This window comes from Battus philenor, unplaced genomic scaffold (assembly GCF_028537555.1).
Source record: "Battus philenor isolate CCGP_79_NKW_IND1 unplaced genomic scaffold, ilBatPhil1.0.hap1 SCAF_27, whole genome shotgun sequence".
Lineage (NCBI taxonomy): Eukaryota > Metazoa > Arthropoda > Insecta > Lepidoptera > Papilionidae > Battus > Battus philenor.
The window spans coordinates 1,549,132-1,565,658 of record NW_027181690.1 but is presented as its reverse complement, the minus strand read 5'-3'; the positions used below and the strand labels follow the sequence as shown (position 1 = coordinate 1,565,658).

At 33.6% G+C, this 16,527-nt stretch overlaps 1 protein-coding gene across 1 annotated transcript; it reads right to left on the bottom strand.

Moving 5' to 3' along the window:
- Positions 1 to 3,698: 3,698 nt before the first annotated feature.
- On the bottom strand, positions 3,699 to 13,414 carry LOC137925652 (lipase member H-B-like). Its single transcript, XM_068769126.1, has 6 exons — positions 13,379 to 13,414; positions 12,687 to 12,745; positions 11,377 to 11,501; positions 10,411 to 10,560; positions 9,644 to 9,797; positions 3,699 to 4,440 (listed from the first exon to the last, which is right to left on the bottom strand). Exons 1-6 carry the CDS (start codon positions 13,412 to 13,414, stop codon positions 3,768 to 3,770), a joined length of 1,197 nt encoding a protein of 398 aa, XP_068625227.1. The 3' UTR covers positions 3,699 to 3,767.
- Between the last annotated feature and the right edge of the window lie 3,113 nt (positions 13,415 to 16,527).

Genomic DNA, 16,527 nt, shown 5'->3' with positions numbered 1-16,527 from the left:
GCTGCTGTTCGTTCCTAGTAAACTTCTTTGTCAGGAGTGACAACCCCATATAATTGATGAACAAAATGTTAATCATAAAAGATAGTAATCCAGGAATCGAATCCAATACCTACGATCGCAAGTATCACTCCTCTACCGCTGTAATACCACTACTCGTTTATGATAAATAATTAAAAAAGCACGTTTTAAAATAACGTATTATAATTTTCGTGACGTTGACCTTCAAACTGGTTTAATACCGTTGTTTCGATCTACGGAATATAAGATGTTAAAAAAATTATTACAAATTTTTAATAAAGCGTTGTGCTATAAATAAAGATGCAACGTATATCTATAACGGCTTTTGCTAAAAATAGTTCTTTAAAAATGCTGTTATGTTATTTACTAACTATTACATATATATATGTACATGAGTGTGTGTGTGTGTGTGTAACTAAGTAAGATCTCCACCTGTGTATTAATCATCACGAATCACTAGATGGACACTTGATATTTAGAGGGAAAGTTACTTTCATCTAGTAAAAGTCAACTAAGTATATATATATATATATATATATATATATATATATATATATATATATATATATATATGAGAAACGGCTTAGTATAGAACTAATTTATTAGGACAGTTACGTAGAATATCTCGATATTCGATTAACAGCTTGTCAATGTTTTCTGAGATCAACGGTTTTACCCAGGTATATATCTACAGCCTACTACTCATATTATTACAATATCAATATAAATACGATTTAAATCACGCATGTCAATGCCTGTATGATTAAATACATTTAGACTTTTTTTTAGTTTTGTCAATAATTGACAATATAAATAATCGATTGCTAATAAATTTTAGAAAATAATCTCATAGGTCTGTGGTACGTTCAAAGGTTCAGACCTCTTGTGGCAGCTCCGTGCATACCTTCGACAGCTACTGAAGACCAGCTATCATAAGTAACAGCTACGCGACTGAAATTGGAAGAACTGTTCCAAAGACCAATCACGTGCCTTCTACATCAACTCATGACCTTATCTGCCGAGCTGGAGTTAGATTACTTTTTATAGTGTTAAAATACACAAATCACTCTGTGTTTGGCACTGGTCGGTATAACATCGTCTGAATATGCCCCGTGGAAGGGGTGAAACACGTGTAGAATGAATTAACGGTGGTAGTTGTGTTTCGCATTGTTTACCGCACGCACCCTATAGTTCAGTCTTTATATTATATGTACTATATATAAAAATGAATGTTTGTCTGTATGTTCTCTACAGAATGTTACCGATGAAGCTGTAAAAGCCAAAACGGCTAACAGCGCCCAGCAACATTAGAATATAGCCAGTCGGACGGTACGCTTTATTGCACGACTACAGCTGTATATCGGAAGTAGCTATATATTAGTCCCTTTTTTAGTTAGAATGGACTTCCACGAGGTAACGCCTGAATCTATTAGATAAAATAATATACGCTTGTTGCGTTGTTATATCTCATCTTCATTCCTGTGGCGGTCAGGACAGAGATCAGCTCCTGTGTTCACGAGGAAACGTGCGTGTGTTACAGTCTTCGTGCAGCAAGAAGTTTAGATAAATGACTTTTGGAGATATTAATATACGTATACTAGCTGATCCCGCAAACGTTGTTTTGCAAAAAAATTAAAGTTTTAAATTAACAAATTAAAGATAAGGATTGATCGTAGAGGGGTGAAAATTTAGGGTTGTATGTATTTTTGTATGCTGTATCATAATAAAATAAAAACCAAAAAATTTGTATAAAAAATAAAATAAAAAATTTAGGGGTGGACCACCCTCATCACTTAGGGGTATGGAAAATAGATAGTAGCCGATTCTCAGACCTACTAAATACGGATATAAAATTTGGTAAAAATCGGTCAAGCCGTTTCAGAGGAGTTCAAGTTCGAACACCGTGACATGAGAATTTTATATATTAGATGTTTTATTAAAAATATAATATCGCAATTATGACAATAATGTCGATGTAATGAAATAAAATATTACTATAGAGAATGTAAGTGAATAATTGTATAAGGATAAACAAGTTTTATTAATTGTGGGCCAATGTGAACGACAAGATGCAAAGTCAATGTTAAAGGATATAGACTCTAAAAGGATATCGTGCTAGATCCACTGCCGTGTAGGTATGTCCTGTCTATTCCAACTTTAAGATATATAATCGAGTACATTTTTTTAAGCATGTCGATATATTTTTAAATCAGGGGTCAGCAACCTTTTTAATCGACGAGCCAATTTAAAATTTTATATTTTTTCGAGTTAGTAAAAATAAAATAGGATACGAAAAATTTTTGGTCAATTATAACATTAGCACAATTAAAACTCAATTTAACATATGTTTTCATTATGTTAATTCTATCAATAGTAGAAAATACATAACAGAGAAAAGTAAAAAAAGAAGTTTGTACAAAAAAAATTGTTTATTAACATTTGTTTTTTTATGGCTTATAAATACATCACAGATAATAAATTTATACAATTGTTTATTTAAAAATAGTTTATATCCTACATCAATATGAACTAATATTATTAATTACATCTTAGATGAACAAAGTTTTTGTTTTTTTTTTCTCAGCGATCCCTTTGCTGTATAATATTCACATTGAATCATTTGCAGCGATCACTTATCACTAGAACACTACTAGAAGAGCCCAAGATGATAGACGCTATATTTAACTACCCTTTTATGGTATCCTTTGGCGTAAAATATCAGAATTTTTTAATGACATTTTTTTATTACACCAAAAAGGTTTTACACATCTGACAACATGAGATTTTTTTAATTTTCGTGCTTGCCTTTTGCACTAATATTATGATTTAGCTGTCAATACCTTCATCACCATGTAAACCGATAATCGCACACTACAAGACACTGGTCTTCTCCAAAGACCATCATGATGTCAGATCTTCGCCGCTGGCGACTTTCTTCGACCTTGATTCACCTGTTCACCTAGCAGGGAGCATACCATCGCCGCGTCTATCGGCTTTTGATCACCATTCTTGGATCTTTCGATTCCAATATAGTTTTACCTTACTCTGCTTGGCTTACCATAGTTAGAAAATCTCTTATTTACATGATGGTATTTTTGCTAAATTATTGCAATAAAGAGAAACATTTAACTCATTATTATTATCCATAGCCAGGTTCCAGGGATAAAGTATTTAGGTCTTTACTTTAAACCACTTGAACAAAGTTAGTTTGACCCACACATCTCTTAAAGCAGTGGTAGTCCAGCGGTTGTTGTCCTGTTCTACGATAGCAGAAAAGTTTGATGCTAGTTACAAATTTATATATATATATAAGTGTATATATATATGTGTGTATATACATATATATGTGTGTGTGTGTGTAACTAAGTAAGATCTCCACCCATGTACTTAATCATTACGAATCACTTGATAAATACTTGAAGTTTAGAGCGAAAAGTTACTTTCATCTCGACCCGAGAAGGTGGTACACAAAACTAAACCTGAATAATTTTTGGTACGTTAAAAATAACCAACATGGATTTCATACTAAAATATCCACAGAAGGTAGTACGGGCTCAGGAAGCAGATTGACAGCTTGTTCATAAACCAAATGAGTTTTAACTACATACGTTCCAACATTATGTGATTAAGTCAACGCTATTTGAAATTGTATCTCAACAGAGCATGTCCGCAAGTCTTTCTGTGCAATATTCAAAACCAATTTCCAGGTACAAGTTTGAGGTGCTTCTAGCTTTCCTTACTTTTATATGTTAAACTAAAAATAAATCTTCAGAATTTATACTCCGCGCAATAGAAGTATATATCTCATTCTCCTCTTTCAATCCATCTTTCGCATTGTAATAAGGAAACTCGTTAAATGTAGACAAATAGTATATGCCGGGTTTGTTAAACTTAGTTTCGAGACCCGCGTAGTTTGTCTCCGTGTTATTGTAGCATCTCGCAAATCTAGCGTCCTGTATCGAATCACACTTGACGCCTATAAACTTTTTAGGATTTATTATTGCTTGCCACCAATATAAAGCGGATTTTACATGACTACAGATCATTAAACAAGGTATGGAAGGTATATCGCTAGGCTGAAATTCTCCACCGTTTACATAAAAGTCCACATGTCCTAAGTTTTCAGCGATTCCGAAGCCGTCCATGTTGGTGTGGAGTACATCAACTCTTTCAGCGTCGGATGGTGAAAGTTTAGAATCAGGTGGCAGAGCTCTGAAGCAAGGACCAGCAGGATCCAAGCCTGTTATCCTTCCAGGTTTCTTTCCAGTTGCGGCGTAGAAGTATTTCGCTGCGTAGCTAGATATGTGAGCACCAAGACTTGTGCCGACCAGTTCTAGATTCTCCCCTCTCAATCCCTGGTCAGTCAATTGTACGAGAAATTCTCCTACTTTATCACCCAGTACTTTGGACAGCCGCACAGACCTGGAAATTTTATTATTGCGTTAAAAGTTACGGGCTTGCATAAACAGATCGAAGTCTAAGCGGCAAATTTTTTTTAATTTTTTTTTATTTGATTTATTTATTGCCAGCTATTTTACGAAATTTCAATTCTTTTAAATACGCATTTAAAACACGCAAAAGTATGTGGTTTTTTTTTTCAAAAATAATATTTATAGAAATTATTTAAACAAAAGTACAAAATATGCGTATTGAAGTTAGATATATGCACACGTATATGACAGCACTCCTAATATTCACACTAGTAATTAGTTTCGATTTCCTAGGAGCTGACATGGGTTATATAAATTTAAATATTGAAATAATTCGACAATCAATCGGAGCCAAAAATAATCGTTCACAGAACCGCATGTTACTCGCAAACCGCAGTTTGGTTACCCCTGTTATACAGGGTTATTGGTTATAGATATAAAACCTTAAAAGCAGTGAATTTATAGCTTATTTATGGTAAAAATGTATTGTTCAAATAAATAGGAAAAACCGATTTTAAATTTCGAATTACTATGAATCACTGCAGACTCTAATATCGGAAGGTATTGGCCTATCCAATTGGTATAAAAATAAAAAAAATAATTATGACATATTTCAGAGTGAAACTTTAAACAGGTGACTTAAAATTGTTGCAAAACCTTTGTTTGTTGACAAAAGACTACGTTCACATCTTTAAAGCTTTTACATCACCCTGTGTATTAAAATATATGTTAAAATTCAATCATCAGATGCAAAGGTATGTATATATATGTAATTAAGGTGAACATAATAAGGATATGACAGTTTGTCTGTTGCATACAATGATACATTGTTTCGTGAAGAATTCAATTGATTGTTCAATCCTTGATTACAGAGTATACATTGTCTTGGGTGAACCAAATAATAACGCCTTTATATATATTTTTTTTAGATTTACTAAGAATGTTAACTAACTAATAACTCAATATGACATAATAACCATACATCGTTCTTTTTTCAAAAAAATGTTTTTTTTTGTTAACCTATTTCATTGCAATTCGTCCTGTATTTTTAATATCTTTATATTTGCATATAATTCTAAATCCTAATGGTAATCCGTAATTAATTAAATAAATTATAATTTAATAATTATAAGCTTTCATATATATCGATCTACAAGTTTTAATTATACGTGATGAGTACCGTAGATGTACGAAGGTATAATAGCAAATTGATGTGGCATTAGGCATGTATAGTTGTGTGCAATAGATGGCCGGTGGAACTGAGTTTCTGAAGTAGAGAGCACGGATGGTCAAGCGCAGCGTAAGACATCCTTTAAGGTGAGCAAAGGACCTGTGGCCAGCAGCTGACGTCACAAGGTGGACTGTGGTGACTAAATTCCGCTTTCAACTGTTAAAAACCTATAGGTCTATATCGACCCCTAGGGGTCTATGACAACCTGCAAGGGGTCTACGTCAGCGAAAAAAAAATTGGGGGTCCATGAAATGAAAATGGGGGTCCACGATAGTGGATCTCAACACATACACTGATAGTACCTATTTACTTACATCATACTATCTTATAATATCAAAACTTTTACATTATTTATAAAAGTACCTATGAAGTAAAAAATTAAAATATATAAAATATATAAAAATTATATATGTTTATAAAATACAAAATTGACGCCAAATGTTGATAATTTATTATTAAAGCATCAGGCTCATCCTTCTCACTAAAAATATTGACTTATTGCTTATGTTATTTTATTTATAGTTTATTTTATGTTTATTAAACGTTACGTATATTTTACATAACAGATACAAAATTTTATTTTGAGTAGTTTTAATTTAAATTCATTTAATAAATGTACAAATTAACAAAACTAAACTAAACTAAACATCACTACAGTTAGAAATCAGGTAAGTAGGGGTCTACCCAACACGGAAAAACATGGCAAGGGGTCTACAACACAAAAAAGTTTGGGGAATTCTGGTGTAGCCTATGTCCTCCCTATTGCATCCCCCACATATCGCCCGGATGACTGATCTTGCACTGCCCACATACACCGAATTCCCACGACTTTTACAATGTTATCAGTCCAGCCAGTGGGACGCCTGCCCACGTCGCATAATAATTATAATAAATATATACTATGTTATTATAACTCTATATTTTTATTTTAATTACGAGTACAATAAATAGCAATAAAAGTTAATATAATTTTAAATAAATAAATAAAGCACAGTAACATTGACAGAGTCTGTGACAGTGTACATTCGTGGCTATATATAAAGTAAGAAAATGTCAATGAGGGATAGCCCAATAATAAGAAGTCCATATTATGTTATTGTAACTCTATGCTTTTATTTTAGTTATGAGTAAAATAAATAGCAATAAAAATTGATATAATTTTAAATAAATAAATAAAGCACAGTAACATTGACCCAATCTGTGACAGTGTACATTCGTGGCTATATATAAAGTAAGAAAATGTCAATGAGGCATAGCCCAATAATGAGAAATCCATATTATGTTATTGAAACTCAATGCTTTTATTTTAGTTACGAGTACAATAAATAGCAATAAAAATTGATATAATTTTAAATAAATAAATAAATCACAGTAATATTGACAGAGTCTATGATAGTGTACATTCGTGGCTATATATAAAGTTAGAAAATGTCGATGAGGGATAGCCCAATAATGAGAAATCCATATCATGTTATTGTAACTCTATGCTTTTATTTTAGTTACGAATACAATAAATAGCGATACAGATTAATATAATATTAAATAAATAAATAAAGCACAGTAACATTGACCCAGTCTATGACAGTGTACATTCGTGGCTATATATAAAGTAAGAAAATGTCGATGAGAGATAGCCCAATAATGAGAAATCCATATTATGTTATTGAAACTCAATGCTTTTATTTTAGTTACGAGTACAATAAATAGCAATAAAAATTGATATAATTTTAAATAAATAAATAAATCACAGTAATATTGACAGAGTCTATGATAGTGTACATTCGTGGCTATATATAAAGTTAGAAAATGTCGATGAGGGATAGCCCAATAATGAGAAATCCATTTTATGTTATTGTAACTCAATGCTTTTATTTTAGTTACGAGTACAATAAATAGCAATAAAAATTGATATAATTTTAAATAAATAAATAAATCACAGTAATATTGACAGAGTCTATGATAGTGTACATTCGTGGCTATATATAAAGTTAGAAAATGTCGATGAGGGATAGCCCAATAATGAGAAATCCATATCATGTTATTGTAACTCTATGCTTTTATTTTAGTTACGAATACAATAAATAGCGATACAGATTAATATAATATTAAATAAATAAATAAAGCACAGTAACATTGACCCAGTCTATGACAGTGTACATTCGTGGCTATATATAAAGTTAGAAAATGTCGATGAGGGATAGCCCAATAATGAGAAATCCATATTGTGTTATTATAACTCTATTCTTTTATTTTAGTTACGAATACAATAAATAGCGATACAGATTAATATAATATTAAATAAATAAATAAAGCACAGTAACATTAACCCAGTCTATGACAGTGCACATTCGTGGCTATATATAAAGTTAGAAAATGTCGATGAGGGATAGCCCAATAATGAGAAATCCATATCATGTTATTGTAACTCTATGCTTTTATTTTAGTTACGAATACAATAAATAGCGATACAGATTAATATAATATTAAATAAATAAATAAAGCACAGTAACATTGACCCAGTCTATGACAGTGTACATTCGTGGCTATATATAAAGTTAGAAAATGTCGATGAGGGATAGCCCAATAATGAGAAATCCATATCATGTTATTGTAACTCTATGCTTTTATTTTAGTTACGAATACAATAAATAGCGATACAGATTAATATAATATTTAATAAATAAATAAAGCACAGTAACATTGACCCAGTCTATGACAGTGTACATTCGTGGCTATATATAAAGTTAGAAAATGTCGATGAGGGATAGCCCAATAATGAGAAATCCATATTGTGTTATTATAACTCTCTTCTTTAATTTTAGTTACGAATACAATAAATAGCGATACAGATTAATATAATATTAAATAAATAAATAAAGCACAGTAACATTGACCCAGTCTATGACAGTGTACATTCGTGGCTATATATAAAGTTAGAAAATGTCGATGAGGGATAGCCCAATAATGAGAAATCCATATCATGTTATTGTAACTCTATGCTTTTATTTTAGTTACGAATACAATAAATAGCGATACAGATTAATATAATATTTAATAAATAAATAAAGCACAGTAACATTGACCCAGTCCATGACAGTGTACATTCGTGGCTATATATAAAGTTAGAAAATGTCGATGAGGGATAGCCCAATAATGAGAAATCCATATTGTGTTATTATAACTCTCTTCTTTAATTTTAGTTACGAATACAATAAAGAGAAATAAAAATGAATATAATTTTAAATAAATAAATAAAGCACAGTAACATTGACAGAGTCTATGACAGTGTACATTCGTGGCTATATATAAAGTGAGAAAATGTCAATGAGGGATAGCCCAATAATGAGAAATCCATATTATGTTATTGTAACTCTATGCTTTTATTTTAGTTACGAGTAACAATAAATAGCAATAAAAATTGATAATTTTAAATAAATAAATAAAGCACAGTAACATTAACCCAGTCTATGACAGTGCACATTCGTGGCTATATATAAAGTTAGAAAATGTCGATGAGGGATAGCCCAATAATGAGAAATCCATATCATGTTATTGTAACTCTATGCTTTTATTTTAGTTACGAATACAATAAATAGCGATACAGATTAATATAATATTAAATAAATAAATAAAGCACAGTAACATTGACAGAGTCTATGACAGTGTACATTCGTGGCTATTTATAAAGTAAGAAAATGTCAATGAGGGATAGCCCAATAATGAGAAAATCATATTATGTATTGTAACTATGTTTTTATTTTAATTACGAGTACAATAAATAGCAATAAAAATTATTATGATTTTAAATAAATAAATAAAGCACAGTAACATTGACAGAGTCTATGACAGTGTACATTCGTGGCTATTTATAAAGTAAGAAAATGTCAAGGAGGGATAACTTAATATAATTGCAGTTAGCGTAACAAAAATGATAGAAGATGCAAAAATATAAAAATCAACTTACTTGGGATAGATGTATGTGAGAAATTGAAATGTTTCCGTGATCAATACATTGTAGCCTCTCTTAGAGTAGACAGTAGCGATAGCTTGACTCATGGGAAAGAATGCGCTGTCGAAATAACCGTTGAAGTACATTACGGTTTTATTGTTTTTAAAATCTATAAAGAAATAAAAAATATATAATTATTTTTAACGTAAAAACTTTTTAGAAATCATTGTAATTAAGTAGCAGAACCCGGCACGCTCACAGAGTTCGCTCATCGGGCTGGTGATCGCGCTTATATGTGTATATATATATATATATATATATATATATACTAGCTGATCCCGCAAACGTTGTTTTGCAAAAAAAAATTAATTAACAAATAAAAGGGTTGTATGTATTTTTGTATGCTGTATGATAAATAAATAAAAAAAAATTAGTCAAAAAATTTTTAAGGGTGAACAACCCTTAGGGATATGAAAAATAGATATTAGCCGATTCTCAGACCTGCTGAATACGAATATAAAATTTGGTAAAAATCGGTCGAGCCGTTTCGGAGGAGTTCAAGTTCGAACACCGTGACACGAGAATTTTATATATTAGATATATATATATATATATATATAGTGCGTCCATCTAGTGGGGGATCCCCACGCCGCGATTTAGGCTCGTGGTCGCGACTATCTTTCTTTCTTCTTTTTGTATATATATATATATATATATATATACATAAAGAGGAAGAAGAGATTGGAAGAATAAATAATGAATTAAATAAAATACATTCTCACCTACTAGCTTATCTTTAGAAAGAGACTTAGCAGCTGTGGCGATCGGATAGTTTCTACTTTGTACGCTATTGTTGACGGATTTGTGTACCACTATCCTTAGTAAGTTCATTTTCTTTTGAGTTATTGATGCGTTCTTCAACACTCCTGGACCTAGAACAGAACGAGATCAAAATAAAATATTCAAATAATTATCCAAATAAAATCATTAACAATAACCTAATAATGCGTCGTGGGATAATGCACGAAGACCCAAATTTAATTGAAACTAAAATCACATTAAGAAGGGGCAAAGGGCAAAGGCAGGTAAAAGCCTTCTTGGACACTATTACGAAGAAAAAACCCACGACAAACCCAAACAGATTTTTAATGTCACTTTTATAATATATTTATATTATACTATTAAAACGTAAAAATGTCTTCAAACTATATTAGGATTTTTAATTAATTTATGTTTAATGTACTTCTTAAATTAATTAAAATATAATATTTAATGTAATCAGGCGTTATTTTGCGGAAGTCCATTCTAAGTAAGAAAAAGACCAATATTTAACCACTTCTGCGCATGCAGTAGTAGTCGTGCAACAAAGAGCACCGCCCGGTCCGCGCACGCGGCTAACAATGCGAATTACACAACTACCACCGCTAAATCACTCAACACGTGTTTCACCCCTCCACGGGGCATCTTCAGGAGTTATGTTACACTGATTAGTGCCAAATAGTGACTCTGTGTATGTGTTGAGTGATTTGGTGGTGACGGTTGTGTGATTCGCATTGTTCGCCGCATGCGCATTTATCAGCGGGCTGGCGGACGGTGCACTTTGTTGCACGACTACCACTGCATGTGCGGAAGTGGCTAAATATTGGTCCTTTTCTTACTTAGGATGGACTTCCGCGAAGTAACACCTGATTCCATTAAATACGAAAGATAATACCTTTATGTAATAGTAAAAATCAAATAACACTTACAATTTGGTATCAAGCCAGCTGGGTATCCGATGCTAGGTTTTGGAGTATATACCAGCGCAACCATGCCATTAGACAGCAGCAAAATGACAGCATTTAAGAACACCAATACGTTCAGTGACGCCATCCTAGAAACAAATATTCTTAATCAACCCCATATTACAATAACATATTACATTACATACATATACAGAATGATTAGTTTTGAATAAAAATAAAATAAATACATTTAAAAAACTTTCAAGTTAAACGGTTTTAAGATACCCATATTGTGGAGGTTGTGGAAAAATATGTACCTAGTCCGCCATATTGGAACAGCGTCCATTCTTGAATTTTAAATTTTGACATAATCATCGTGTTTTACTAGTGTAGCCCTTTCATTTGATACCCATATTGAGGGGGTTAAAGAAAAATACGTAATCAGCCATTTTGTATCGGCGGCCATCTTAGATTTATAATGTTATTGATTTTATTATATTGTATTGTCATCTAAATTAAATGTGTGTATCAAATTTCAGATCAATCTGACAACGGGAAGGTGGTTAAATTTCAATTTCTAATTTTGATCCAAATAAATTCCGTACGGGTCGAACTAAATAAAACCGTTTAAAAAAAAGAAGTGAATTTATAGTGGCCTCGTGTTAATAAAATGCTTTAAATATTATATACCTATTTCAAATCCCCTGTATAAAGTGATCATTCAGAAGTATGTAACATAAATTTAAATTTTTCCATATGGAATGTAAACAATAATAATTTTAATAGATGGTATCTTTATACCAAAGACAAGGGAAGTATGAACGGTCACAAAAAACAAAGGTCACTTTTAAAAAAATACTAAGACACAATGTTTGAGTTTTAATCACGTTGTAATTAGTTTTATATCTATGCGTGTAGTGTTCGCTTTCAGAGATTGTACACCTTTGTTTATCATTTTATGTATGCTTTATATATCGCAAAACATAATTGTACTATCGTTAACAAAATTTAAAACCCATATTAAAACAGTAAATTGATGGAAAAAGCTTATTATTCAATAAAGGAATATTTAAATGAAAATAATCCTTGGCAGTGATGTCGCCTGATTATTTTGATTTCATTTAGGCTATTCCATTGTCTATTGTCTCGTGTGAAGTTTTTGCTGTTAGCCTTGCGGCTTTTACAGCTTCATCGGAAACGAGATCACGGAACGAAGGGGTCCGTGAACTATATAAAATTACAGGATTCGAGATTCCGAACCCGTATCAGTACTCGGCGGGGAGACGAGGAAGTCACATAGGTAGTGGCCGCGAGATAGTAGCTGCGGGGCTCACCCAGCCAGCCCTCGAGGACTCAAACCCAGCGTGACCCAGTCGGCCGGCAGAACTCGCGGCTAGCGCGCAAGTACGTCTGTCTAGTCAGTGTTACTGATAGTGTACTGAATGAGGAGTTAAGTGAGGAGGTCAGCGTGGACGACTCGGCAATCTAAGGAAGGATACTGATCCTACCTCGGATCGCCCACGCTGTTCGCGGTGGCGGCGTCGGGAGGTCGATGCCGTTTACGTAACGGACGGTAGGAAGTGTGATGAATGATGTAGATGGTGAGTTATCGCTTGCAGTGTAGTGACTGTTGGAAGCGTGCGGTGTGTGGTGAGTGGATTGTGGGAACCTGCGATAGGATCTGTAAGGACGTCTTTAGGACGCCTTACGAGGTTTTTGGAGAAAGTGCCGGTGGCAGTAGCGAGAGGAGTTCGCTATGAAGGGGTTGGGGTGAGAAGAGGCCTTCGCGAAGTATGCCTTTGTCATTTAGGCGATATATATAAAGTATATATGCAGAGGAGCCACCTAGGCCTGACAGCGCGGCTATATCTATTAACTTTGCCGTCGTAACAAGAAAGTTTTTTCATATTCCAACAAGCTATTTTATAAGTAGGTATAGCTTACAGTATGGTATCAGTTACGGCCTTTCTTCTTATGACGGCAGAATAACACTCTTTGTTTTTATGTACAGACACATCTCTGTTACCATGGCGCTCTCTAAGACGGGGGCGCCCGTGTGCATTGCACACCCTGCACTATAGGTTAGGCCGCCCCTGTTTATATGTATAAATCTGTTGTTAAACTTTATAATAAGATATGTTGTTGTGGAGTTTCTTCCTGCTTCTTTTCCATAACTATTACACATTGCGAATCGGAGTGGAGTAAAAAAAATAGATTAAAAATAGTTGACTATAAAATAAAATTTATTAGCCGGAAACATGATGTTATAGCTATATTATGTTAATAACAATACAAAAACAGAACAGCATGTTCCACTAAAGGTATTTGGTATGATAATTGTTTACAAAATTACACTACCTGTCACTACAGATGACACGTAAAAATATAATATTTACACACATATTTAACACTTAATAATACAGTTTATAATAATAATCGATCGATAACAGTTCTGATAAAAGTTCTAATGTTGAATAAATCAATTATATCTCCATCTTTATTTTTATTTTTTACTGAACTTGATAAAAATAAGATATATTGTAGAAACAGCGGGGGTTTTAAGCGCGTTCCAACATATGAAGAACATAACAAACTCTGACAACTTATGTTTTGCCTAATTAAAGAAAAATCATATATCTAAATGTCCGCATTCAAGTATTTTTTTACATGGGCTTTTGAATCGTCGATTATTTTAACATTATAAGTAGTAAGTTACCACCGACACGGAACCTTGATATGCTGAGAACCGGATTACTGTGAAACACGTGTTGAGTGATTTAACGGTGGTAGTTGTATAATTCGCATTGTTTGCCGCTTGCGCATTTTTCAGCGGGCTGGCCGGCGGTGCACTTTGTTGCACGACTACGACTGCATGTGCGGAAGTGGCTAAATATTGGACTTCCGCAAAATAACGCCTGATTCCATTAAATATCATTGTCAATTATCAATCAACGAGCCATGGAGAGGATATTTCTGTAAGAGATAGAATCAAGAATGAAATGTTTCATTGATAAACGGAAATAACCCATATAGCCTAATAAATTAGACAGTTCAAGTAGGATTGGGCTTGTCAATTCTCGATTATATTAGAGAAAGGTTGCTTGAGTTTTTTCCGCTACTTTTCCCTGCGCTAACATTTTCCGAAGTGATAGTAGTGATATTGTCTAGGCGATAGCAACCATCTAAGAGGTCTGGCCCTCTTGGGCGCCCTTGCGTTAAAATGGTAAACGGTATCTATTGACGCACGACATCCCTACCGAGACTCTGTGTTTGGCACTGGTTGGTCTAACATCTCCTGAGGATGCCCTGTGGTGGGGTGAAACACGTGTAGAGTAGATTAACAGTGGTAGTTATGTCTCGCATTGTTTACCGCACGCGCATTTATTAGCGGGTCGCGGGCGGTGCACTTCATTGCACGACTACTGCTGCATAGCGGAAGTAGCTATATATTGGTCCCTTTCTTGGACTTCCGCGAGGTAACGCCTGAATCTATTAGACATTCGAGATACCCTAGTAAAGGCCCTTGGACATGGACTCCATGGAGCGTTTACCGAAATGATCTAAGATCTAAGATGCCTTCCAATCCTGTAAAACAGTAGTATGTTTTTTATATTAATTCTAATTTATATCGCTAGTGTTTTATCATTTTTTTTTCGCTTTTATTACGCGCAGACAGTTGGGAGAGGGTTGCCGCTATTTGATACGGATCTTTTTACTTCCAACTGCGAGTCACGACGGCGTTTTATCATTACTTACAATTTTTTATATGAGTAAATACAGCAGAAATTTATACATATAAACAATACGATTTGGAAGTTTTACTCAATTATACATTTACTGGTACATTGTTTCAGAATATTAATAGTAGTATGTAACGGCTTGAGCCGTGTCTTCCCCGGGAGTTCTACGTCTCTTTTTTTGCTTTTACCTTCCTTAAAAGAGATTTTAGGCTAGGCGCAATCTACGCCTTACCATCTTATACTCGAGGAGTATGTAAATGCTATTTAGGCAGCACTGAGGGCTCATAAAAAAAAAAGAAAAAAGGAGTGGGAGTATGAAAGCCATAAATTACGCAGAACAGGTCGCTGGAGTCTTAAGATCCTGAAATGGAGAAAAAGCCTTCGCATACGCAACATAGGTGCCAGATATCTAAAGGTGAGATCTATATCTAACAGTGTACATCTTTTCTTATGTATTTTAATGAATATATACTAAAGTATATTTTAAAATAATAGTAACACACGCAATGTAACATGAAAGGCTTGGATATCTAGACACATACGTTAAGTTTCGTAAATTTACGATGAAACTTTCAAATCACGAAGCATCGCATACTTTGCACGAAGGCTTTACTCTTATGCGAACCGTTATTTACAATATTGCATCCTGTGATATATAGCTTAAGTTATGCACGTGCGTCTGTGGTTCCGCTGAGCTAGTGTAATCTCTCGTATAACGCGATACTTTTATAACGTGCTTGTATATAACGAGATGTTTAGCAGTCGAAAATATAGTTATGGTCCTCTCAGATAACAAGCAAGGGTAATGCCCAAGCTTTCATCATCTCCATATCAGCCTATAGAAGTCCACTGCTAGATGACCAAAGACCGCCACCGTGACTGATCTTGACTTTCCGTGAAGTATATTTATCGTCGATCAATTTAGTGGGATCCCACGCTTTACCCTCATCAATTAATCAAAATCGCTGATAAATGCGCGTGCGGTAAACAATGCGAAACACAACTACCACTATTAATTCACTCAAAATGTCTTTCACCCCTCAACGGGACATTCTCAGGAGTAATGTTACACCGATTAGTGCCAAATACCGAGTCAAAACTACGCATTGTTTACCGCACGCTCATTTATCAGCGGGCGCTGGACTTATTGCACGACTACTGCTGCATTGCGGAAGTAGCTATATATAAGTCCCTTTCTTAGTTAGAATGGACTTCCGCAAAGTAACGCCTGAAACTATTAGATATTTAAATTTAATACCTTGTTATTCGAATTTTGAACTTCAACGTTTTTTCTTAATATATTATCTTTACGTTATTTTTTACATCTGAAGCCATTCATTTTTTCCATAAGGTTAATATCAATTGATATAAAGTTACCTATACATTCAACTTTTTTTCTATTATCTCCTGCTATTATATATGTGAAGCAGTGATG

Bases quoted from the DNA above. Each gene is read 5' to 3' on its own strand.
- LOC137925652 (XM_068769126.1), bottom strand. From the start codon at position 13,414: ATGCACACGGGCGCCCCCGTCTTAGAGAGCGCCATG. The intron at 12,746-13,378 runs GTAACAGAGATG...CTTGCGCGCTAG, and splicing joins CCGTCTTAGAGAGCGCCATG to CCGCGAGTTCTGCCGGCCGA. The intron at 11,502-12,686 runs GTGAGCCCCGCA...ATTTGTTTCTAG, and splicing joins AGTCCTCGAGGGCTGGCTGG to GATGGCGTCACTGAACGTAT.